A 24,339-nucleotide genomic window follows, 5' to 3' on the forward strand; every position below is an offset into this window, starting at 1 on the left:
TTGATTGATGTAAATTTTCTCCTTACGTCAATTTCAATTACTTTACAAAATCTGAACAAAGGCAGTTGTGGTAATGGAGTAGATTGAAGAGAATTTATTGTTGTTTGTATAATTTGAGGGTGGATACTAACAATTTATCTTGCAAGTGATAAAATTCATTGTTATCCGTATTGAAGATACTGTATGTAGGATGGTAAATGGTGTATTTTGCCACCTATTCAATACATATAAATTTTACATTTTAGGAATTTATTATTGATTCTACTTGAGACATGTTTCATCCTTCATTGAGGGCATCATCAGTCAAATTAACACCTCAAGGCGAAAATCAGGTACCAGATTAGTAGTTAACATGCACAAAATGATACATTTTACAACAATTAAGTATGAGAAACAGTTGTACAATAGTGATGGTTGAACAATATAAGTTTATAGGATAAGAAGTCGGCACCAATGCGTAAAATTAAAATATTAGAGTCCGGCAGTGGTGCTCTGAAGACTAATTGATGCACTCATAGGAAATTGCAAAGTTTTTAAATATTTAAATTGAAGTTCCGTCATACTTCATCGGGATGAAGTTCCGTCATACCTCCTTCCACGAAACAATACCAATTTAATCTCACCAGCGTCCCACACCGATGTCTTCACATGACATTCCAAGTTACAGAAGTCAACTACACGATAAAGCGAAAGTTTCAACCGGCAACATATTCCCAATAACGCAATTACCTACAAATAACTGCCATCATTGTTGCCATTCACATGCACCGAATAAACATTCAGTCTCCGTCCGCACTGACCAGTTCTCCATTCTGAACCCGCTGCTGCTACCAGACAACTTTCAGTTGGATGCCTATAGAACCTCATTTGGCTATGGAATATTCCCCTCCCCCCCCCGGTGATTTCTAAGCAAGATAAACCACTCTGCTCATTTCTGAAATGTCAATGCTACATTCTTCTTCCAACCTTTAAAACAAAGAAACGCACTTGGTACTAGACTTTTTATATCCTTGCTCACCAAGCTGCTCTTGTGTAAACATGTATACAAATTGTAAAAATTCTCAACTGTTCAATTGGATAATGTAAATAGTGTATAGTTACCAAACATTGACAGTAATTTTTTGTTTACAAACATTGACGCCGAGCACTACACCCTTTCACTCCTGATTGTTTGAATTTAAATATTTTAAAACTTTGCAATTTCCTATGAGTGCATCAATTAGTCTTCAGAGCACCACTGCCGGACTCTAATATTTTAATTTTACGCATTGGTGCCGACTTCTTACTATAAACTTATATTGTTCAACCATCACTATTGTACAACTGCTTCTCATACTTAATTTTTGTAATGTGTATCAATTGAATATTCCCCTCCCCCCCGGTGATTTTAAACCAAGATAAACCACTCTCCTTATTTCTGAAATGTCAATGCTACATTCTTCTTCCAACCTGTAAAACAAAGAGACGCACTTGGTACTAGACTTTTTTATATCCTTGCTCACCAAGCTGCTCTTGTGTAAATATGTTTATAAATTATAAAATTTCTCGACTGTTCAATGGATAATGTAAATATTGTATAGTTACCAACCATTGACAGCAATTTTGTTAGAATTTAAATATTTTTAAACTTTGCAATTCCCTATGAGTGTGTCAATTAGTCCTCAGAGCACCATTGAAGGACTCTAACATTTTAATTTTACGCATTGGTGCCGACTTCTTATCCTATGAACTTATATTGTTCAACCATCACTATTGTACAACTGTTTCTCATACTTAATTGTTGTAAAATGTATCAGTTTGTGCATGTTAACTACTAATCTGGTACCTGATTTTCGCCTTGAGGTGATAATTTGACTGATGATGCCCTCAAGGAAGGGCGAAACATGTCTCAAGTAGAATCAATAATAAATTCCTAAAATGTAAAATTTATATGTATTGAATAGGTGGCAAAATACACCATTTACCATCCTACATAACAATTTATCTGGTAAAGTTGGCATTTAATTCGTCTGAATTTATGTCATGCATATTGGAGTTAGTAGTTTGCCTCCCAATACATACCGATCTGAATTGCTGCCAGGTATTTTTGCATTCAAGTTACTGGCTAACTGTTGGAAGTACATATATTTCTTGTTTCTGATTATTTGTTCAACTCTATTTCTAAGCATACCGAACAGTATTTTTCAAAAATAAAGTCTGCTTGTAACATCTGTGTAGTGCATCACGTTCAGCCATTGTGGACTTAATGTCATTTGATAACCATGGAACAGCTTTGCGAGTCACCCTAGCAGTACGTTTAGGTACGTGTTTGTTATACAACCCCAACAATAATGTTTTTTCGTCATTGTCAGTCAAGTGCACTATTTCATCCCACAGGCAGAGAATAGCATCTTAAATTAATTGTTGAGGATTTAACTTTTTCATGTCTCTATAGGTTATCCACTTTGGCTTTGTTTTGGGAACTTTCAAAGAATAAGCTAAATATATAAGATCGTGGTAGGATATAACAGGTACTGAAGTTTGTCAATGTTTTAGTATTTTCTGAGGATTGTTTGTGATGAGCAAATCTATTACAGTGTGTGAGAATCTGTTAGTCATATGCATGTAGTGAGTAGTGTTAAGTGGCAATACTGACATCTTACAAGAGGTAAATATGTTCCATAAACGAGTTGCTTCAATGGAGGCTATTAACAGGTTTGCATTAAAGTCACCAAATATGAGTACATGATCGACGGTAGGTATGAGCCTTAGTAAATTTTCTTCAAATTCAGTAAAGTTTCCTGCTTTTTGCTGATTAGTAAATAAAATAAGAATGTGATACTTCTCCTTCTCGAGATACAGCGATGTTCATAACTAATTTCATAGGTTAGGTTATTTACTTTTGCATCTTGCTAAATTTCAGAAAGGCTGTTCCCAAGTAAATTCACAGTGAAAAGGTATTCATTATTCTAAATGGAGTTTGAAACATGTTTTCATAATACGTGCGTGGTAGACGTAGGTTACATGACGCCGTCTGAAGTAAGAAAATAGAAATATCTGCCTCCGGAGTGATGCTGTTACAATTTTCAAGAAGGAAACAGAATAGGCATGTTCAGAAAGTTGGAATTAGAAAATAAGTGCTAATGATTAGGTCCCTGCTTGGAAAATATCCAAAAAATGTTTAAACAAACCGATTGCTGTTTCATACTGATTATAATGTGTTTTTGTGTGAGTTTGGTATCTTTCCTGACTTTTATGGAAAATCATGTATAATGTTATAAGAACAACTTTAAACCGAAGCAGTTTTGCATTCACTAACAAAAATCTGTCAAAGGGAAACAATTTCTTATCGAACCAAGAGGCTTAGAAGAGACAAAATTCTAAGAGGCATGCAACTGACTGGAAAAATTAATGGATTAATTGAATTTTCTAATGAAAAAGCACATTAACCCTTTGCTGTTCCCCATTTGAAGGCACTTGCCGAACCGTAATTACCGTGTTTTCTAACAGAGTCCTTTAAACCCAATAGGCACAGCAGCGTAAATATCACCCTTTAAAAGGAAATAACTAGAAGTCATATGAATAAAGATATAAATATAAGATATAAATGTAATTCATTTTGCAATTCATTCCTAAATGATTAGTGCATATAAATGTGTTCTGAACATCCACATTTCACTACTGATGGTATTCCAAAAACCACCCCATACTGCACAGTGGTAGATAGCACTGCTTACATTTTAATGTTATTAGTTTGCCTCTCCCAGAAGCTGACTTTTTAAAGTTTGTAACCAGGTATCTTCACAAGAGAATGAAATAATTTAGGGGATGGACAGCCAATTGGTAAACTTTTCTGCCCGTATGTTTGAGAGACATGAAGTTACCTATCAGCTGTTGCACCAAGTTGCACTGGAAGTTCGGCTGCCTGTTTCCATGATCTGTGATAGCAGGTCAGTTACTCATATCACAAAGAGTGAAACTGTTCACAACACACACATTGATCACAAACTGAAAAATAAATTTACACCATTTTTCAGACGATCCCCAACCGTGTAGTATTCTCTTTTCTGATCACTGATGTCCAAGCCACACATGTTTTGTGTAATTTATGATGGCATGAGGACACGAAATTTATATTTCTTCATTGCCTTGACTGGTTTTTTGTTTCAATGTACCATCTTTCACAGAATCTGAATTTGTTGACAGTATAAGAACCTTTCAACACAACTCCATGATTAGACAACATGGTGTGAAGATGAACAAGTACAATCTCTAACTAAAGACGATGTTTATAAAATAGGTCTGCTTGGGAAATATACATAGGAAATGCTGTCAACAAGGTCCTGATAGCTTGCTGAGTCAAAGGAATACAGTCTGGTTTCATAAGAGCCTTCAATATTTCTGTCAACACACTTTTAATGAATGTGAGTAGGACGAGCACTTTGGAGCTTTAAGCACAGCAGGCGGGTGACAATATTGGAGCGTTAGGGATGACAAAGTGTTAAATTGTGTTAAATTGTGAAACACTTGTTTTATTATTTGCGTTGATCATTTAAATGAAATTACGTAAGCCTTGCTACCCTTATTTAGATAATTTTTTCATGAAAATAATCAGTGCAAGTGACAAAAAAAAAAAAAAATAGAATATTGAATTTTCACAACCGCAGAGAGGATCTAAGCTACAGGTCTGGCACTACTGCCATCACACTGTAGAGTGTATTTAAGTAGCCCATAGCTTAGACATTTTCCAACAGAACAAAGATGGCATAGGCCACCATAGATCAATTGGTAGAGCAAAATCGAGAGGTTGTGGGTTCGGATACCACTGATGTCCAGTTGGCCACTTTTTTCTGTAATTAACATCACTTCAATGCGTACTAGATGTACGTAACATGACCTAACATGTTGAAAGTCGCTTGTTGTTTAAAGGGGTCTAACATCAAGGTCATCGGCCCATAATGGTACGAAATGAAATGTCAATAAGAAGTTCAAAATCACCCACTGACCAAAATAAAAAATATCATGAAGAATGAATGGATGGACATGAATCCAAGAAAGACAAAAAACAAAAAACAAACAAAAAACAGTGGATCCGACTAAAAAAAAATCATAAATAAGAGTATTACTGACCAAGGGACCACTTATAACGCACAAACCTGAATCAAGGATGCTTGATGTCTAAAGGGGTCTAAAATCCAGGTCTAAGGCCCCTCAGAATGGTACTTATTCTTAGTAAAGTAGAACCATGGTAATTGTCACGTTGGGCTACTAATCAAAAGTAGCGAAGACTCACGGTGGTCCACACATGATGGTACTACTCACAAGTATTGTACATCATCACACAATGGCGCCAATCATAGCCAACGCAAACCAATGAGCTTCCTCACCTAGGTGTACTAGTCACGGGTGCCGGTATTCCCGTGGTGTTCCTCACATAGTGGGTACTAATCACAGGCAACGCAGACCCACGGTGTTGCTCATATAGTGGTACAACGCACAGGCAATGTCCAGACCTGCGGTGTTGCTCACATGGGTACAACTCACGGGTACTGGGAACCCACAGGCGAACCAACTCTCTGCTTATGCTAATCACAAACCTATTTCGTACCGAATATAGTGGTACTACTCGCAAGTAAAGGCAACCCAAGGTGTTCTCCGCCTGATGGTACTAATCAGAAGTAGTTTCATAGTTCTAATACAATCATCCCTTGGTCGCCCCTTTTAGTTGCCTCTCACGACAGGCAGGGGATACTGTGGGTGTATTTTTCATCTGCACCCCCCACCCACAGGGGGTAGAGAGAGAGAAAAAAGAAGAAAGAAGGGATTCGTCACTTCAAAAAAGGAAGTAACGGACGAAGAAAGGCAAGGGCCACGGAGGGCGTGAAAATGAAAGACTCCTTAGGCATCAAATGCTCTATTACCGTCGGGGTCGGAAAAGAACAAGAATTGACCAAGGGTGGTCGGACAGGACAGACAAAAGTGAGGAGCCTGGCACAAATAAGTGGAAGCAATGCCAACGTCTCAGCTAAGGACCCCGTGGTTGCCAATCCACACACCCAAGTTGAGAGCCCCTTGGGCCCTGTTAGTCATTGTAAAAGAAGCTACAGAACTGGTTACAAATAGAGGATTATGGAAGCAGTTAATTCATAGAGGCTTGCAGACTGAATGCTGAAAGTCGTAACAGTGTACAATGAAGACGTATGTATAGATAATGATCTATCACATAGCAACCACATTTTCTTATGTATGTGGCTTCAGCAATTATTCAGTTGGGTTCAGCAAAAAGCAAAATTCTGTTACCTGATGATAGTGCACACGAACAAATTTCTTAGGGCATACACAATCATTTACACATTTGATACAATTTATTTATTTTCAAAGAACAATCTGAGCCAAAGCTAGTTATAGTGCAATACAGGTCTCTTACTTACATAGCAGGGGCAGTTTAAAACAAAAATAATCTTCAGCACAAACCGTACAAAGTCGTAACTACAGTACAGTGAGTGGGTAGATATCTCCTTGTTTTATTGCTATCACTGTGTAAATAATATACGATAGTATAACTTATGTTCATACAGCTAAGATCTCTGGAAAAAGTGTGCTTTCTACTGAGACCATAATTTAACGTAACCCCAATTTAAGGTTAAAAGTATTAGGTCCCTGTAAAAACGTTAAAGAGGAGTTCTACTGTAGGTATATATATATATGTGGGGGCGACTCCAATCAAACACAAATACTCAAAGGTTTATCATACTACGTTATTAAAAGATACAGTATAATCAACAAGGTTAAAGATCAAAACTCATACAAGTAAAGTGACCAAAGTCAAAACCGTTTAAAGCCGCATACGATAAAGGAAAACAAGCATCCTCCCATAGGATTATTATAGCCGGATTGTAGCCATCGCAAAGGAAGTAAAGGACACAAACCATCGGAATGAAACAGGGAAATAGCAAGTAAACCAACAGATTCTCAATGAATCAATGAACAACTCCCATAAATCTTTGATAGATCTCACAATAATGCAGAAAGTTTCCCATAAAATCCTTTGCCACCATTTTTTGCATCAGTAGCCTGAACAAGGAATAACACAAGGAAATATACAAATTTAAATTCAAAGACGCAGAAGAAAATAGGTACGAGTTGGAACTCCCATGCCATATTGAAACAGCAATTACAAACTTGTTAGTTAATAGAATTTCTAAATAAGATATTTAAAACAGAGTCCACAACTCCAGTAGACATTGAAGTCAGTCAAAATAACATACATCAAAACGCAGGAGCGTTTCAATCTCTAGAACCTACGGCCAACTCCATTATGTTGACACTGAAGGTAATAAGTATTAAGTAACCAAACTTTAATCTACCCCTGGGAAGAATGGTGTGAATACGTCAAAATCTACCAACCAATTAAAACAACAATGAACGACATCCAGGATGACATTACCACTCATCTGAAGAGCACCAACATGCTTCAATCTGTAGGAGCCCTCTAGAGATTACCATCTAAAGGTGTAGTGCGATGAAAGGAGAATACTATAAAACACCTGTAAAAGTACCTTACAAATTTGGAGAGTTTATGTTTCTTGTAATGTAATGAACATTAATCATGAAGAAGTACTTCATAAACTATAGATTTTAAAAAGTGATTAATCATTCAGGATATTCCTGTATATTCACAAACTGAAAGAGTAGTATATTATAATATTTTGCTTCCATTTTAGCACCATTTTTAAAAATATAGAGTTGTTAAACATGAATTAAATTCTAATCACTGTAAGGTAGTCTTGAAAGATATTTACAAATGATGTACTTGCTGTTCCTTCCAGCCAGACTGGTTCCTCCTTGATCTCTACTTTCTCATCCATTGCAGAAAGCAAGTGTAGTGTTTAAATAAGCTGGAGTAGTTAGTTGCATCCACTGACTTTCTACTGAAACACGGAACAGAAAATATTACTATCATTGTTAGGGTAATTAGGTTATAGGCTATACACTAACACACTAAACAAGCAAGCTTGTAGCTCTCCGAGATTGTCAATTTCTTCATAACACATTACTTCCTGTCTTGAATGGAATCCAAATCATAGGACATGGCTTCTAATTCAAACATCCAACATGCACTGGCTACAAATGAAACATAGGAACCTTAGTGAGAAATGAGTGATAGCGCCACTACATTATCAGAGGTCTGTAAACTGGTTTGATACAGATCTCCATGTCACAATATCCTGTGCTCACCTACTCATATCTCCGTAATATTACAACCTCCATCTATTATAATCTGCACCATGCCCTTACCATTTTCCTTACCTACTACTTACTTTTGAAATCATCTGAATGAGTTCTGGGTTTCACAACATTCAATCTATCAATCTCTTACTATGGTCAACTTTTGAGAAACCTTTCCCCTCTTATCAACATTGTGCACTAACTCTTTATCAGTGACTTGAACCATCCATCTGCCTTCTGACACATTTAAGTAACATCACATTTCTGACATTTCTATTCTTTTTCTTTCTCTCTCTTTCTTTCTTCTTCTTTCTTTCTATCTATCTGTGTCAACTGGTATCCATGTCTCACTTTTATTCAGTGAATTTACCAAAGTGGTGTGTTCTAAAATATCTTTATAATATAAGTATCCATATTTGAGGTGAACAACTGTCTTCTAATATTATTATAGTAAAACTCTTCAATAATGGGTGTCGGCGTCCAATGTTACATATGAACAGTGTCCTAAGATGGAGTGTTTACCTGAATACAAGGGGACTCTTCATATCATCCACTAGAATTGTCAGCCACAACTTGTAAAATGAAGCTAGGATGATGTATCATAAAGGATGTATACCACAGAAACACTGGAACACAGTCAATAAGCTTATAAGTTTATTTCACATGTTGCTGTATATATATATATATATATATATATAGCACTGACACAGATAGGTCCTGTGCCGAAGATGGGATAGGAAAGGGCTAGGAGGGAAGGAAGTAGCAGTGGCCTTCACTCAGATACAGCCCTAGCTGTACTTTGTAATCCCACCAGTAGATAGCACACAGGTGTTCCATTCAGTGGAATAGCCTGATGGTGCAGCAATAGTTGGAAATGGGTGAACAAGTGGTTGTGGGAGGAGGTTGGCAGAGACATCCATTTTTGGACAAATGTATGGATTTGGTCTACATTTACAAATGCACTATGTGTAAAAATAGGGAAAACGTTATGTCTGCCCAGCTACTGCAGAAATGTTATGAATTTCCAAGAGGTTGGAATGAATGTGAGAAATGAAGAGTTGAGTTGCTGTGCTCAACATAATATGCACCAGCAAAGGTGCACAAGAACAAACATGTGGCACTGAATCCGACACCAATATAAATGGTCCGTTGTTGGACATTATAAATTTTCCAGCTGACTCATTCCTGGTTGCCAGCGTTTTGCCACAGTGTGCTAAGTTGGGCTCATCAGTTAGTAAATAGCACATCCACCAAGAGGCATGGCTAGAGCATACCACGGAGGCCACTGCGTAGGCTACTTGGAGCCACCAGCAGTGCTATTTACCGACTGATGAGCGGAACTTAGCTCACTGGACTGAAATACTGGCAACCAGGAATGAGTTGGCTGGAAAATTTGTAATGTCTAATAATGGACCATTTATACTGGTATTATAAATTTACTGAATCAGGACAAATATTTCAGGTTCCCTATGGGAATTAATATCTATATCAACTGAATCATATGTAATGCATTTCAATAAGAGCTTCAATGAGGAACCAAAACCTAAATTGCACTACGAGAAGTGCTTAAATAACTTCTGTGAGTAATTTGAAACGACGCAGAGTTCTGAAACAAACCACAGCTTTTCACCCTGACCTGCCGGTACCTCTTCTACCACAATAACTTGGGGAAGGTAACTTTCCTGGCACATACTTTCTAGCTGTAATATCTACTCCCCACTGACAGCATACTCTCTTGATGTATGCTAGATAATGGATGGAATTGAGATTGTGGTGCTGAGTTAGTCTGCAGGATTACTCATTCAGCTACTGTGCATTTGTTGAGCGAAGACAGGAAAAGACTTCCCTTATTATGGCAAAACCGAGTAAAATATTAAGTTTATCTACCACATACAGGGGACTGAACATGGCTAAGGGATAAAATTCACGAATTGAAGATCACAATGGATTTCAACTACTGATATAATCATATGAGTTAATACCCTCAAAACAACAATCCATAATATTTAATATATCTGAAATAAACTTACTGCTTATTACGTTGTGTAGATTATATTTTGTATATACTATTTAAATTGCTGTACAAGAATAGTCAACTACACACTCAAGGGAATGTAACACACTACCTCATATAATACGACGTAGATTAAACGGACATCCAAGCAGTCTAAACTGTGTTAAAATGAATGTATTATCGGCACACTTTTTCTGGATAGATTTACACCCTAGTGCTGAATCGGTAGACCTCGGCAATCTTCGAGATTCGTACTGGCAACCTTTGAAACACAAACTATGAATCGCTTATGCATCACTGTGCGACATCTGGCATGCACTTTACGTACTAGTACTGCTGTTGTTTACACAGCAGTCAAACTATAGAATTCATGCTAGGAACAAGATTCGCATCGAGAAATGTTATATAATATAATGTGTGTGTGACACAGTTGTTGGCTTAGCATAATAATGATTTAGAAACTTCATATGGATCGATCATACTATCGATTCAATTCAGATTTCATTTCCATTTAGTTGGCAGCAATACCAGAACCGGGGAAGCTCCCTCCTTTCTCCTCACCACGGTACACAAATCTATCCACAAAAAGTGTGTTGATAATACAAGGTTGCTGAAGTGATTTTTAGCACGTTAGAGGTTACGTTTATCCGTCCTCTTTGTAGCGAACCATGCAGAAATGACACAATTAACGGAATAAAACTGTACTAAGTATGGCCATACGTGAAAAAAACCAAATGCTTATCAAATATTAACAACAAATCTACCACTTCGAAGCCGAACCGTACATGGGCAATTGACTTTCATGGAAATGTACCACAATTGCGGTACTCTTTGCCCGTATCAATACACCCTCGGTACTATTCGCTTAAAATACTACCAGTATTACCATTCAGCATGAAGCTGGGTTATGCCTAGGAAAACAAGCACATATCAGTATCAAAAGCAAAGCGTACATTATGTGTTAAAAGCATAATGAATGTATATCAGCCAGTTAACCAATGGGGACTATGCAATGATACATAGACTGGAAGTAATGCATGAATTATCTCCCTCGAGAAATGAACATTTACCGCACCGCACGTTTAATTACCTACCGACAAGTATGAGATGGTACTACTTGAAGCTCACCAGCAAGCAGCACATCCAAGGACTATGTCGCCTTCGCAATGACTAAGCGTTGCCTACGGAGCACTGAGCTCTAATATATACTGGAGGTAGCACTGCATGATGGAAAACCGTGACGACAGAGTTAGCGGTCCGCCATGACAGTGAACGTATGTCTGTCTCTCTCTCTTACTCGTGTCCTGTATATAGTCATGCAAACATTACTGGAATCAGAAAAATATTGGCCTTTTTTAAACCACTATTATGAACGAATAGTTTCAAATTTAAACGACTTGATGTTTTTAATGTAAGTTGTGACGAAAATAATTTAATACCAAAGCGGTTTGTTAAAATTATTCGTTTAATCTGAATCTAGTGTGAATGTACCTTGAAGGTAAACGGTAGTAAATGGTCGCATTTAAAAAAGCGGAAAATAGCTTTTCATTACAAACTGTGTAATATTACACTTTTCCTGGGCACTAATAATTTAATTATCTTGAGGCTGTCTTAAGATTCTTTAGGCCTGTACCTGTGATAACTACTTGCAACCAACCTTAATGTGAACACCCAACTAGGCAGGTTCGATCCTGGCTGTTCGGTGATATTTGAAGGTGTCGAAATGCGTCAGCCTAGTGTCAGCAGATTTACTGGCACGTTAAGGAACTCCTGCAGGACTAAATTCCGACAACTCGACGTCTCCGAAAACCGTAAAAGTAGTTAGTGGGATGTAAAATCAATAACCTTATGTGATCAGCACACTTTTGGTAATGATTATAAAATTTAATAATAATAATAATAAATTTATTGGCTTTACGTCCCACTAATTACTTTTACGGTTTTCGGAGACGTCGAGGTGCCGGAATTTAGTCCCGCAGGAGTTCTTTTATATGTCAATAAATCTATCGACACGAGGCTGATTTATTTGTGCACCTTCAAATACCACCATACTGAGCAAGGATTGAACCTGCCAAGGAGGGGTCAGAAGGCCAGCACTTCAACCGCGTGAGTCACTCAGTCCGGCAATCTTAATATGTAATGTTGCTTCACATTACACTACACTCCCAATGTTCGTGGCCCTTGATATTTCACAAACCCTACCTCCCTACTGTTAAATACCCTTGTCCAATATAAGCATGTCATATCTGAAAGAAATATATGAGAAAAGTATTTTCTATACGGTATGGGTCAGGGATTAAAAAACATAGACGTACCTACATAGTTGTGGATATGTAGGATCTCGCTATGACAGCAGAGGAGAAAGTACAGATTTTGATTCCCTGAAATATATGTCCTAAATGAGTAAATTCATAATTCCAATATAAATAAGTTTTCCAGCAGAGTCATTCGTGGTTGCCAGCATTTCAACCCAGTGTGCCAATTTGGGCTCATCAGTAGGTAACTAGCACACCTACCAAGATGCATGTAGCGGAGGCTATCTATTCAAGCTTTAATTCCTCCCCTACAGGGTGAGACAGGCCACCTAGTACAGGGGTGTAAGGTGATGTGTTAGATGTGGGGGAGCGTAAATAGAGATGATAGGAGTGGGAGAATGGATTGCTTGCTTCTTAGCTAGGGAGTCTTGCGGTATACACATTTTTCTGTACGATAGTCTTTCTATTTTTCTCTCTCTCTTCTGGTTTGTTAATTTTTCTTTTTACTGAATTAGTTTTGTTGTCTTCTACCATCTACATGTGAACAGAAGATTTTGCTTGATTACACATATCAAGAAACAATAATACGATAATACAGGCTTATTTCTTTAACAGCAAAACCAACTTCACTATTTTCTGCAGTATTATTAATGAGAGAAATAAACAGGCCTAGTAAGCTTTCTGCCACATAATTATGTAAAAATACAAAAACAAAATTAGTGTTATTAGTTATGAAACGAATGAAAAAAGTCTGCAACGTGCTAAGAAAATATTGAATGTGAAAAAGTACTTAAACATAACATTGATCTATACCAACTATATACAATACAATTTGGAACATGTACAGCTTGCCACATTTTAGCAATAGGCTACATCAGTTCTATACCTGGAACACATTGTGGGTTCTAATTTTGAGTTCTTGACAACATAACCAATAGCAGCTTAGCTATTTTCGCCGACTAAATGGATATATACTTAGCCAGCGTTCTGCTACGTAATGTTCAATATATGTAAAGATTGAAACGCACTGTATAATAACTGAAATTAAATCAACTATATGCTATGAACGTAATGTCTGAGTAAATAAATTGGTGAGAAAACACTGATCTATATTAACTATATATAACACAATTTTAGGAATATATACATCTGTATAGAATGTCACGTTGTAGCAAGAAGCTGGATTTGTCTCTAAGGCGGGAACACTTTGTAGGTTCGAGTTAGCCGCTGTTAACGGTGAGAGAAGGTTGTCTGCTCTGCATTCTCCTGCTAGTCGCTCGTTCACAACAGTGTGCTTGTTAAGAAAACTACGAGTTTGTTTTCTGAGTTCTACTTGTGTAAATTCGTTTAATTGTGTTTTCAGTGAAACAGTGAAGAGATAAGTAATATCATGGCAACAAAATTTGTAAGGAGGAATACTCTGAAATGCATATTTGAACGTGAGAATAAGCCTTCGGCGTGGGACGTACATAATTGGATCCAGTCACCGCTGAAACTCTCCTCAGATCAAATCGACATGATCCAGCTGGACAATCTGGAAACCGCAGCATATATTAAGGTAATTTCAACAGTGATTTACGAACGTTTGATATGTCACTATTCAGGGATACAGAAAATAATGTTAAGTGATGGTCGTATAGGAAAAGTTACTGTGATGCCAGCCGACAGGGTACAAAAGAATGTTCGAATACTAAATGCTCCCCCGGAAGTACCTATAGAGTCCATTTCATTAGTGTTAAGTAAATACGGGAAAGTGGTAGAACACAGGGAAGAGGAGTGGTCACAGCAATACCCCTTCAAAGTACGCAACGGTATACGTGCTATTAGAATGGAGTTAAAAGACCCAATACCTTCCTTCTGTGCTTTCGTGCACAGGTTATTTATGACGGCCAAACTAGAACATGCCTTGCTTGTAATTCGCCCAGTCACTTGAAACCAGACTGTCCGCTTCGCCAGAATCGCTTGGCAGAGCGAAGAAATGTAAACAATGCCACACTCACACCTGTTAACTCCTCCGTCAGTGAACTAGACCCCACTATACCAGTCTCCTCCTCGCTAAGCGAGCCACACAACAACGTCAGTAAGCAAGCACCGTGGGTAGATATACACAATGAAGAAAACACAGCACACAACCCGGCTATTGATAGGAAAGAATTTCCTTCGGTCACGGAGAGTCAGAATAAACGTATGAAGACTGAGCTGGAACATAGCATTTCCAAATTCCTACCTCCTGAAATCCATGAACAAATTAATGCAACTACAGACGTGCCTTCCATATCCTTGGCCACAGTTAACTCCACGCCTGCCCAGGAGTCTGTGAATTACCTAATAGATACTCCAAGCACCCCTGTAATCCTGGATCTTAGCCAGACCACGAACAACGCATCTCTCCCCTCTAGGATGGAAACCGAAATTATGGGCAGTGCAGATACGCCCGATCGGGACTTACTAGATACAGAAATGGCAGAGGAAGGTGTGGAAACTGAAGCGTGTATTGGCGAAGAGAAGCAAAGTAAGATGTCTTCACCTCGAATGAGAAACATAAATAAAACACACAGTACGTCATCCACGGCGGACAAAAGCTTGAAGGACAGTCAACCATCACATACTTCCTTAAGCTATAGGGACCCACGTCTACATACAAGAAAGAAGAGTGCCGAGCGGAAAGGGTCTAATTCTAAATCGTCTGTACCTAACTGACTCTGCACCAACCACTACCTGTCGTATCTATAAATAACCGTCTACGTAAACATGAATACAGCTTCCTGGCATTTTGCTTTCCCTCTCTGTCTTGTTATGGTGAATCTTCTTACAACTTACGCCACCCTTAATATTAATGGAGCAAGGAGTGTTACAACTCAAGCGCTGCTTAGTCGGTTCGTGAAGGAATATGATATTGATATCTTATTCCTCCAGGAATTTAATGAAACAAACTTCCATTTCTTATATAACTATGACTATATAACGAACGTAGGTGATAACTTCCGAGGAACTGCAATAGTATACAGGAAAGGAATTCAGCTCACTGATGTCATCATGGACCCTACAGGAAAGTTTCTGTCTGTCACCTATAATAACACATGATTGATAAACGTATATAGCCCTCCGGGTCACAGTACAAACAGGACCGAAACCTATTATTTACAAATGAAATAGTGCCCCATTTAGTGACACCAGGTCCAATAATTCTAGTAGGTGATTTCAACTGCAGTCTTCACCCACGAGACCAAACAGGTACTTTTAACTTTTGTCCAGGCCTTCAGACACTAATACAGTCTATGCAGCTCAAGGATGTGTGGCAGCAGCTACACGGCTCACATGTCGAATTTACATTTTGCCGTGGGGAGCCGAAATCCAGGATAGATAGGATGTACGTATCTACGGCGCAAGTACAGCTCCTCGATAGCAGTAAGGTGATTCCCGTCGCCTTTAGCGATCACCATAGCGTTCTAGTTACGATGAATACAACAAGGAGTGACAAATGCATCTTGGGAAAGGAATATGGAAGATGACTAGGTCTGTTTTAAATAATACTGAGGATGTCCAACGTTTCACGGAGTGTTATCACCAATGCAAATTAGCGCAAAATCGCTATAGTAGCGTGATGACTGGTGGACATATAAACTTAAACCTGCCATTACAGCTCTCGGACGGACAATAGCGTATGAGCACAACCAGGATACAAGCAGGAAAATTGAATTATATGGCAGAGTTATGTTTGATCTGCATCACAAGGAACAGCAAGGCCAAAATGTCTCTTCTGAATTAAATTCTATTAAGAGAATTATTTTAGGTATTAAGGAAAGCATCCTAGAACAACTACATCGGCACGTAAAAGGCACTTCCCTTATTGAAAGAGAGAAAATCTCTCTTTACCACATTGCCAAGATTAGACGATCAGCCCATAAGCAATTTATTAATCGATGGGATAATGGTAAAGGGACAATGTTCACTACAAAGGAACAGCTCCTTGCAGAAAGTGAGAGATATTTCCGTGAAATGTTTGCAGAAGACAGCATCTCAGAGTTCGATATTGACAGATATCTTCATCATCTCCAGGGTCATCTGGAAGGAGATGATATCGCACATCTTACTAATAATATTTCCGAAGAAGAAGTGAAGCGCGCGTTAGACCATACTGCATCAAATAAGACGCCAGGCTATGATGGGATCCCGTATGAATGGTATAAGAAATTTTGGAACATTATCGGTAAAGACCTGACATAAGTTATTAATTATGCAGTTATTAATTAGTCACAACATAAGTGATTCATTTGCAGAGGGAATCATCATCCTAATTCCCAAACTCTCCAGTTGCACGTATATCAGTGACTATAGACCTATTACAATATTAAACACTGACTATAAACTACTGGCCAAGATTTTAGCAAACAGAATTAGAACTATCCTCCCTTCATTAATTACTAATGGACAGGTTTGCACTATACCTGGAAAAAACATCTTCCATAATCTACTGGCAATACGTGATGTCATCATATATCATTCAGTGTGTGACACTGCTTCAGGAGCTCTGGCTAGCATTGACCTCAGCAAAGCCTTCGATAGGATAGCACATTCTTATCTTTGGAAAGTTTTACAAAAGTTTCGATTTCCAAACAGTATCATAGAAATAATACAGCGCATATACCACAAGGCATCCTCACGAGTTCTGATAAATGGATTTCTCTCAGTAAAATTTTCGATAAATAAATCAATTAGACAAGGATGCCCATTATCAATGGCACTTTCTGTTTTAGCAATAGAACCCCTGATTCAAAGTTTGAAAAATTCTTTAACCGGATTAACTATTAACAACGAATGCTTCACAGTACGCGCATACGCGGATGACGTTACCCTACTGTTGACCAGTGACGAAGATGCTAATCATGCGTAAGAGACTCTCGAGGCCTTCTGTACGGTGTCTGGGGCACAAGTGAATTATAGCAAATCCTCCTTATTGCTATTAGGTTCAAATGAAAATCGACAAGTATTTGTCAGCTCCCGGATTCAAATTGTTAACCACTGCAAGATATTGGGCATTACCTTCAGTAACGATATTTCAGAGATGATAGAGTCTAATTGGAATTCTGCTCTAAACACCCTACGCTTTCAGCTAAAGGAGGAACTTTCAAGGCGACTCAACATTTTCCAAAAAGTTTGGCACATAAATATCTTTGCGCTATCGAAGCTCTGGTACCTTGCCCAAATTCTTCCCGCCTCACATGTCATTTGCCAACGTGTTGAAATGGCAATTGGATTTTATCTATGGAAAGGATACAGATACAGGATAAGAAGAGATCAACTTCATCTTACTGAACAGGATGGTGGCTTGCGCCTAATTGCAGTCGAAAAGAAATGCGCAGCACTATTTCTGTCACATATCATTAAAGCATTGTACTCAAGAGGAGATGTATTTGACAGTGCAGTGCTCAATTTGTGTGTAACAACAAACCTGCAACAACAAGATCCCTTTAGAAGCTGCTTCCGGAACGCTCTCTCCATTCTACAGCAACTTACCGAAACAGAAATTACAGCTGGAAAGTTGGATAAAGCTAAGAATATATACAACTTCAGACTGAAGCAATATACATGTATTCCACTAGTACAACAGAAATATATACATCGTGACTGGAAGCAGATCTGGGAAAATATTTGGAACAAATGGATCCCGATTGAATAGAGGGTATCGCTCTGCATGTACACAAATGAAATCATCCCGACGGGTGAGAAATTGAAACGGCATGGACAAGTATCTGATGACAAATGCCTGGTATGTCATCAGATTGACAGTCTCGTGCATCGAGTTGCCACATGCAGCAATGCGGCACTAGTTTGGAGATGGACACTAAACGCTATCTCCAGGATATCAGGGACAACAACAACCAGTGACAGAGTGAGAGAGATACTGAATCTGGAACTACATCACGCACAGAACGAGAGTAGAAACGCTTGCATATGGATAACAGCCGGAGCCATTCACTACAATATCAAGGCGTACGCTCAGCATACAAGTGTGACTTTACCTTGATTTCTGGATCATCTCAGGAGAGAACGATGGAAGATGGTCAGACAGAAGTGTCTCCAAGAAGCTTTTGGAACACATCTTTTTAAATTCTGAGTGACTTCCTGTTATGTCCCTTGCGTAATATCTGCCAATTTTATGTTAACTGCAGAGTGTTTTGTGGTGGTAAAACTGTGTACTGTGAAGGATTTGGATAATGACTGACAGGAATAATTAAGTTTGCTCCTAGTGTGCAAAAGGAAAAAAGTTTTTTTAGTTTTGTTTTTTGTGTTTTTTGTTTTTAATTTTTCTGCTGTGAACGACTTGATGTTTTCCTGTCTTAAATTTTAATTTGCTTAGATGCAACTTATCAACGTTCTGTTTGCGGATTTATCCTAAATTTGTTCTAATATTTTTGTTTTAACAAAACAATAAGAAGTTTGTGTATCTCGTTTAGTATGTAAGTAGAGTTTGATATTGTCAATGAAAAAATATAGGCGTAACAAAAAAAAAGAGCAGCAAAAAAAAATGCTTGCTAAGTGTAACTAAAGGGGAGTGCTATTTCATGGTCAATGGTGAGGTGGTCGATGTAATGTCTTAGGAACTGGAATATCGAAAAGTAATAGTGACCTATGAGATGGACTAGGCAGCTAATGATATGTGAAGAGAGTGCGTAGGGTACACAGTCGCCTCTACAGGGGTGGCCGGTCTGTGGGTTGGATGAGGATGTGGTAAAAGTGGAGCGGGGATAAGCTATGTCGAGGGGTCTTAAAGGGTAGTGACCAGAGTGGAGATGTGACGGGGTTGCTGGGGATCAGGGCTTTATCGAGGAATCTTTGGAACAGGAGGGGGACGTGGGTGTTGGTAATATGATATAGTGGTCTTTGGTGCGATAGAGAGGTAGGAGACGGAGAGTAATGCAAACCAGGCGACGTTCCATGGATGGAAGAGGCTGAGAGAGGGTGGGATGGGTAGTGGAGGCCACTGCGTAAGCTACTTGGAGCCACAGGCAGTACTAATGCACTATGAGAGACTTGGTCTCTTTTAAGAAAATTGATGCCAGCAAGGCCATTAAATGATTATTTTGCTAGTGGCTTTACGTCGCGCCGACACAGGTAGGTCTTATGGCGACGATGGGAAAGGAAAGGCCTAGGAGTTGGAAGGAAGCATTTTCCTGGTGTGAAAATGGGAAACCACGGAAAACCATCTTCAGGGCTGCTGACAGTGGGATTCGAACCCACTATCTCCCGGATGCAAGCACAGAGCTGCGCGCCCCTAACCGCACGGCCAAATCGTCCGGTGGCCATTAGATGATACAAACTTTGCGTCTCATGGGGAACTTGAAATATTTGTCCCAGATGAGTAGCCTAAATTCATAATTTCTCTATAAATGGTCCGTTGTTGGAAATAATGAATTTCCCAGTTAACTCATTCTTGGTTACCAGTGTTTTGCCCCAGTGTATTAATTTGGGCTCATCAGTTGGTAACTAGCACACCTACCAAGACGCATGGCTAGTGCATGTAATGAAGGCCATTGCTTAGACTACCTGGAGCTACAGGAAGTGCCAATGCACTATGAGAGTCTTGATCTCTCTTACAAAAATTAATGCCTGCTAGGCCATCATATGATACAGATTTTGATTACCATGTAAGTATATTGAGTACGGTATTCAGCCCAAAGGCTGGTCCGATCCCGAATAGCTCCGCCATCAGCCGTCGTAGATGTTGTAGGAGTCACTGAAGAGGTATTCTACGGAAATGAGGAGTGAGTGAGTTTACCGTTCTTTTTCTCACCGGGCCAAAAGTTGCTATTATATATTAGCCTGCCAAGACAACTGAAATGCATGAACCAACCGACCATATGAGTAACATTTTCACACGATTCATAGCAGGGACTGGCTGCATAAGGAATGGCATTACCAGCATCACTCATACCCCAGTCACTTTCATATTGTCAATGCCAAGGATAAGATTGAGACAGATCAATGAAAGTAAAATTTGTTCTAGCCCATACCAGATGACATAGTGCACTGTAAACACTAGGTCTCACCAGCAAGAACATTAGTTCCCGTCAAGAACTTGAAAGAATTGTCCTGAATGAGTAAATTCATAATTGAAATATCAATGGTCCATTATAGCAAAATATACATTTTCCAGCTAATTCATTCTTGGTTGACATCATCTGATGGCCTACCAGGCATCAATTTTTCTAAGAGACAAATTCTCTCATAATCCATTGGCACTGCCAGTGCCTCAAAAAAGCCTACGCAGTGGCCTCCACTAATTACACTAGCCATGCGTCTTGGTAGGTGTGCTAGTTACCAACTAATGAGCCCAAATTGGCACACTGGACACAAACGTTGGCAACCAAGAATGAGTTAGCTGGAGAATTTATAATTTCCAATAATGGAGCACTTATATTGAAAGCACAGGAGAAGTTAAATAGAAATGAAAACTGCATAATACAAGAGCAAAACAGTGGTGATGACAAGAGGAGAAAGAAAAGGAAAGGTACCGTTCGTATCAGAGGACAAAATCTTGAGTTTGTTGAATGCTTCAAATATTTGAGAGGTGAAAGAATGCAAGTTTGGATAAGATGATCAGCAGAAGGGTACAAGAGAGAAATATGTTCTACCAGAATGTAAGGAACTTGGTATGGAACATTCCTATGAAATGTAAAGAGATAATGTACAAGATGTATTAAACACCTATATTAATGTATACATCAGAGACTTGGACACTGGCAGCAAGAGATGAGAGTAAAATTCAGTCCAGTGAGATGAAGTTCCTGAGGAGTATGCTAGAGAAGAAAAGGAGAGAAAGAGTAAGAAATGTTGAGGTCAGAAAAGAAATAGGTAGAAAAACAGAGGATGGAGAAGAATAAATTGAGACATGTTATGAGGATGGAGGAGGGAAGAAATAATAATAGTAATAATAATAATAATGTTATTGGCTTTACGTCCCACTAACTAATTTTACGGTTTTCAGAGATGCCAAGATGCTGGAATTTCATCCCACAGGAGTTCTTCTATGTGCCAGTAAATCTATCGACATGAGGCTGAGTTATCTGAGCACCTTCAAGTACCACCGAACTGAGCCAAGATCGAACCTGCCAAGTTGGGGCCAGAAGGCCGCGCCTCAACCGTCTGAGCCACTCAGCCCGGCTGGAGGAGGAGGGAAGGATACCAAAACAAGCGTTGGCGGCTACGATAGAGGGCAAGAGGGAGGCCCAAAGAAAGATGGATATACTCTGCGAAGAACAATATATCAAAATGTAGACTGGAATGGAATACAATTACTGAAGAGAAGTAGTGGAAGGAGAAGCAACGGTGAAGTACCATCAACATCCCGACCTGGCAGGAGCTGGACAAGGGAAAATGAAAATGATGATGAATACAAGTTCACATTTTATACCATACCTTTTGTACATTACTATAGCAAAACTGAAACATTTGACAAATATTTATAATTTCAGAAAGAATTACATATTACAGGAGCGGCATACATTATTCACCTGTAAACTACACACTGGAAAATATGATGAGCTTTGTCAGCTTTCGTCGTACAGTAGCATTTTTGTAGCACTGTTTGTTACTGCTCTTGAATGTGCTCATAATCTAACTGAAATATACTGTATGTAGAGACAAGGTCTTTCAATACCTTGGTCTCATTTAAATCTTCAACATCAATAGCAGAATTAATTGTGTGGTTAATTTGAACAATATTTGGACAATGAAGAGTAAAATAGTTACACACAGAATAAACAAAGTGAGCATGCATATATGGCTTGCTCCAATCTGAAAACCTCATAAGAGAGCGGCACCACTTCTCTGAAAACTGTACTATTTTAAACACTGCTTCTGAAGCGCATTTAAGACCACCTCTGGAAACTAGCTGTGTGAAAGCAGTTGGATCTGATGTAGGAGTTTTAAAATAAGTATGATCTATGGTCTGGTTAATAGACACTGTCAACATTGCAGCACATTCACAGCATTGTATGGTCTCTTTTTTTGCAATTGGCTTTACGTCACACCGACACAGATAGGTCTTATGGCGACGATGGGATAGGAAATGCTTAGGAGTGGGAAGGAAGCGGCCGTGGCCTTAATTAAGGTACAGCCCCAGCATTTACCTGGTGTGAAAATGAGAAACCACGGAAAACCATCTTCAGGACTGCCGACAATGGGGTTCGAACCCACTATCACCCAGATGCAAGCTCACAGCTGCGCGCCCCAAACCGCACGGCCATCTCGCCCGGTACTGTACGGTCTTCAACATTTTTAACAACAAAGCCAGCTATATAATAAACAATGGTGTTTACATAATCACTCAGTTCTGCTGCATCCAGTGCATTACAATAAACTAAACATTCTGAATCCAAATAGTTATCATTATTTGATTCTGATTGCACCTTACAAGACATGAACTGCGCAACAGAGAATTCACAGTTTGATTCTAAATTAATCACATTGGCATTTGAACTAGATCAACAGTGATTTGAGAGCTGAGTGAAACTAAGTGGCGTATACTGAGGATTACCAAGGCTATCTGTGAAGCCCATACCTCAAATGAGAACAATGGAAATCTAAAGCACATTATAATGTAAGCATCTGACACATTGTTCCATTGACAAAATATCAAAGCAACTGGAAAAAAAAGTCCCACATATTTCTGAGAGCAAGGCATCGGAGGCAGATATTGCAGCCCAGGCTCTACGTCCCTTTCCCCTCGACCCACCTCGCGCGGCTTGCTGATGTATGCCCGATAGGGGCAGGGACCGAGCGGGGGGGGGGGGAGATAGCTGTGCTAAGCTTCGGTCCATGAGATCGTCACTGCTTACCAACAGCCATGCTTTCCTAAAAAGAAATGCAATCTTTCAGGTTTAGTGTTCTCTTTTGTTGGTTAGAATCGAACCCGTGATCATGGGTTGGACACCACCACTGATCTCCCTAGGACGCTAATAAACCAGTGAATGATTTGTACGATCTCTGGTAATGCTGTAAGATTCAACATTTGTATTTAATAATAATAATAATAATGATAATAATAATAATAATAATAATAATAATAATAATGATAATAATAATAATAATAATAATAATAATAATAATAATAATAATAATAATAATAATGGTCCGTGGCATCTGTGTAGGATTGGAGGTGACCTAATGAGGATGAAGTGAATGGCGAAGGCGTCATAAACACCCAGTCCCCAAGCCAAGGGAATTAACGGTACAAGGGGTTTGAATCTGAGAACTGATCCGGGGCCATTGGACCAAAGGCAAGCATTCTATCCATTTAGCCACAAAGCCGGACTTTAATTTGTTAAACCTTAGGATACCATCTCCACTGATCAGGCGTTGAGTATTGACAGTAAGTAGGGAGTCTAGTGTGTTTGGATTATTATTCCAACCACCTCTAGCTCAAATACAGGGAAAGAAAACCAATTCAGTACGATCTTGTAATACCTTGTATGTCAAAAAATATTTGAATGGGTCACACTGTCTGAAAATAAATTCTGCTACCAACATGCCTATACTTTTCATACAGAACAGGAAACCCAATGCGAATGTTTTACGGGGGTGTAACAAAATAGGAACATCATCAATAGTCACTGACTTCAAGAAACTTTCCATTTCATCATTAGACCTTTAGAAGAGGCGGGAAACAGGCGACTTTCTTCCATAGAACTGTTCCCCTAGCAGCAGTATCACATGTGAAATATTTGGGAGTGATCATGCAAACAGGTGGAGACAAATATTCTTACCACATTAAGGACAGAGTCACCGCAGCATTTACAAGCGCAAATAACATAAAACATCTGAGGAAATTATCACTAAAACAGCAGTAAAATTGTTCAA

At 38.9% G+C, this 24,339-nt stretch overlaps 1 protein-coding gene across 1 annotated transcript in view; it reads right to left on the bottom strand.

The window, feature by feature from the left end:
• The window catches only part of LOC136875066 (zinc finger protein 525), a 137,455-nt gene that overhangs the window by 64,708 nt on the left and 48,408 nt on the right, over positions 1-24,339 (bottom strand). The window contains exon 2 of the mRNA XM_067148802.2: positions 7,782-7,907. Within this exon, the coding sequence (XP_067004903.2) occupies positions 7,782-7,847 (66 nt within the window). The 5' untranslated portion in view covers positions 7,848-7,907. The remainder of the gene's footprint in view (positions 1-7,781; positions 7,908-24,339) is intronic.

The sequence above is a fragment of the Anabrus simplex genome, chromosome 5 (assembly GCF_040414725.1).
Source record: "Anabrus simplex isolate iqAnaSimp1 chromosome 5, ASM4041472v1, whole genome shotgun sequence".
NCBI lineage: Eukaryota > Metazoa > Arthropoda > Insecta > Orthoptera > Tettigoniidae > Anabrus > Anabrus simplex.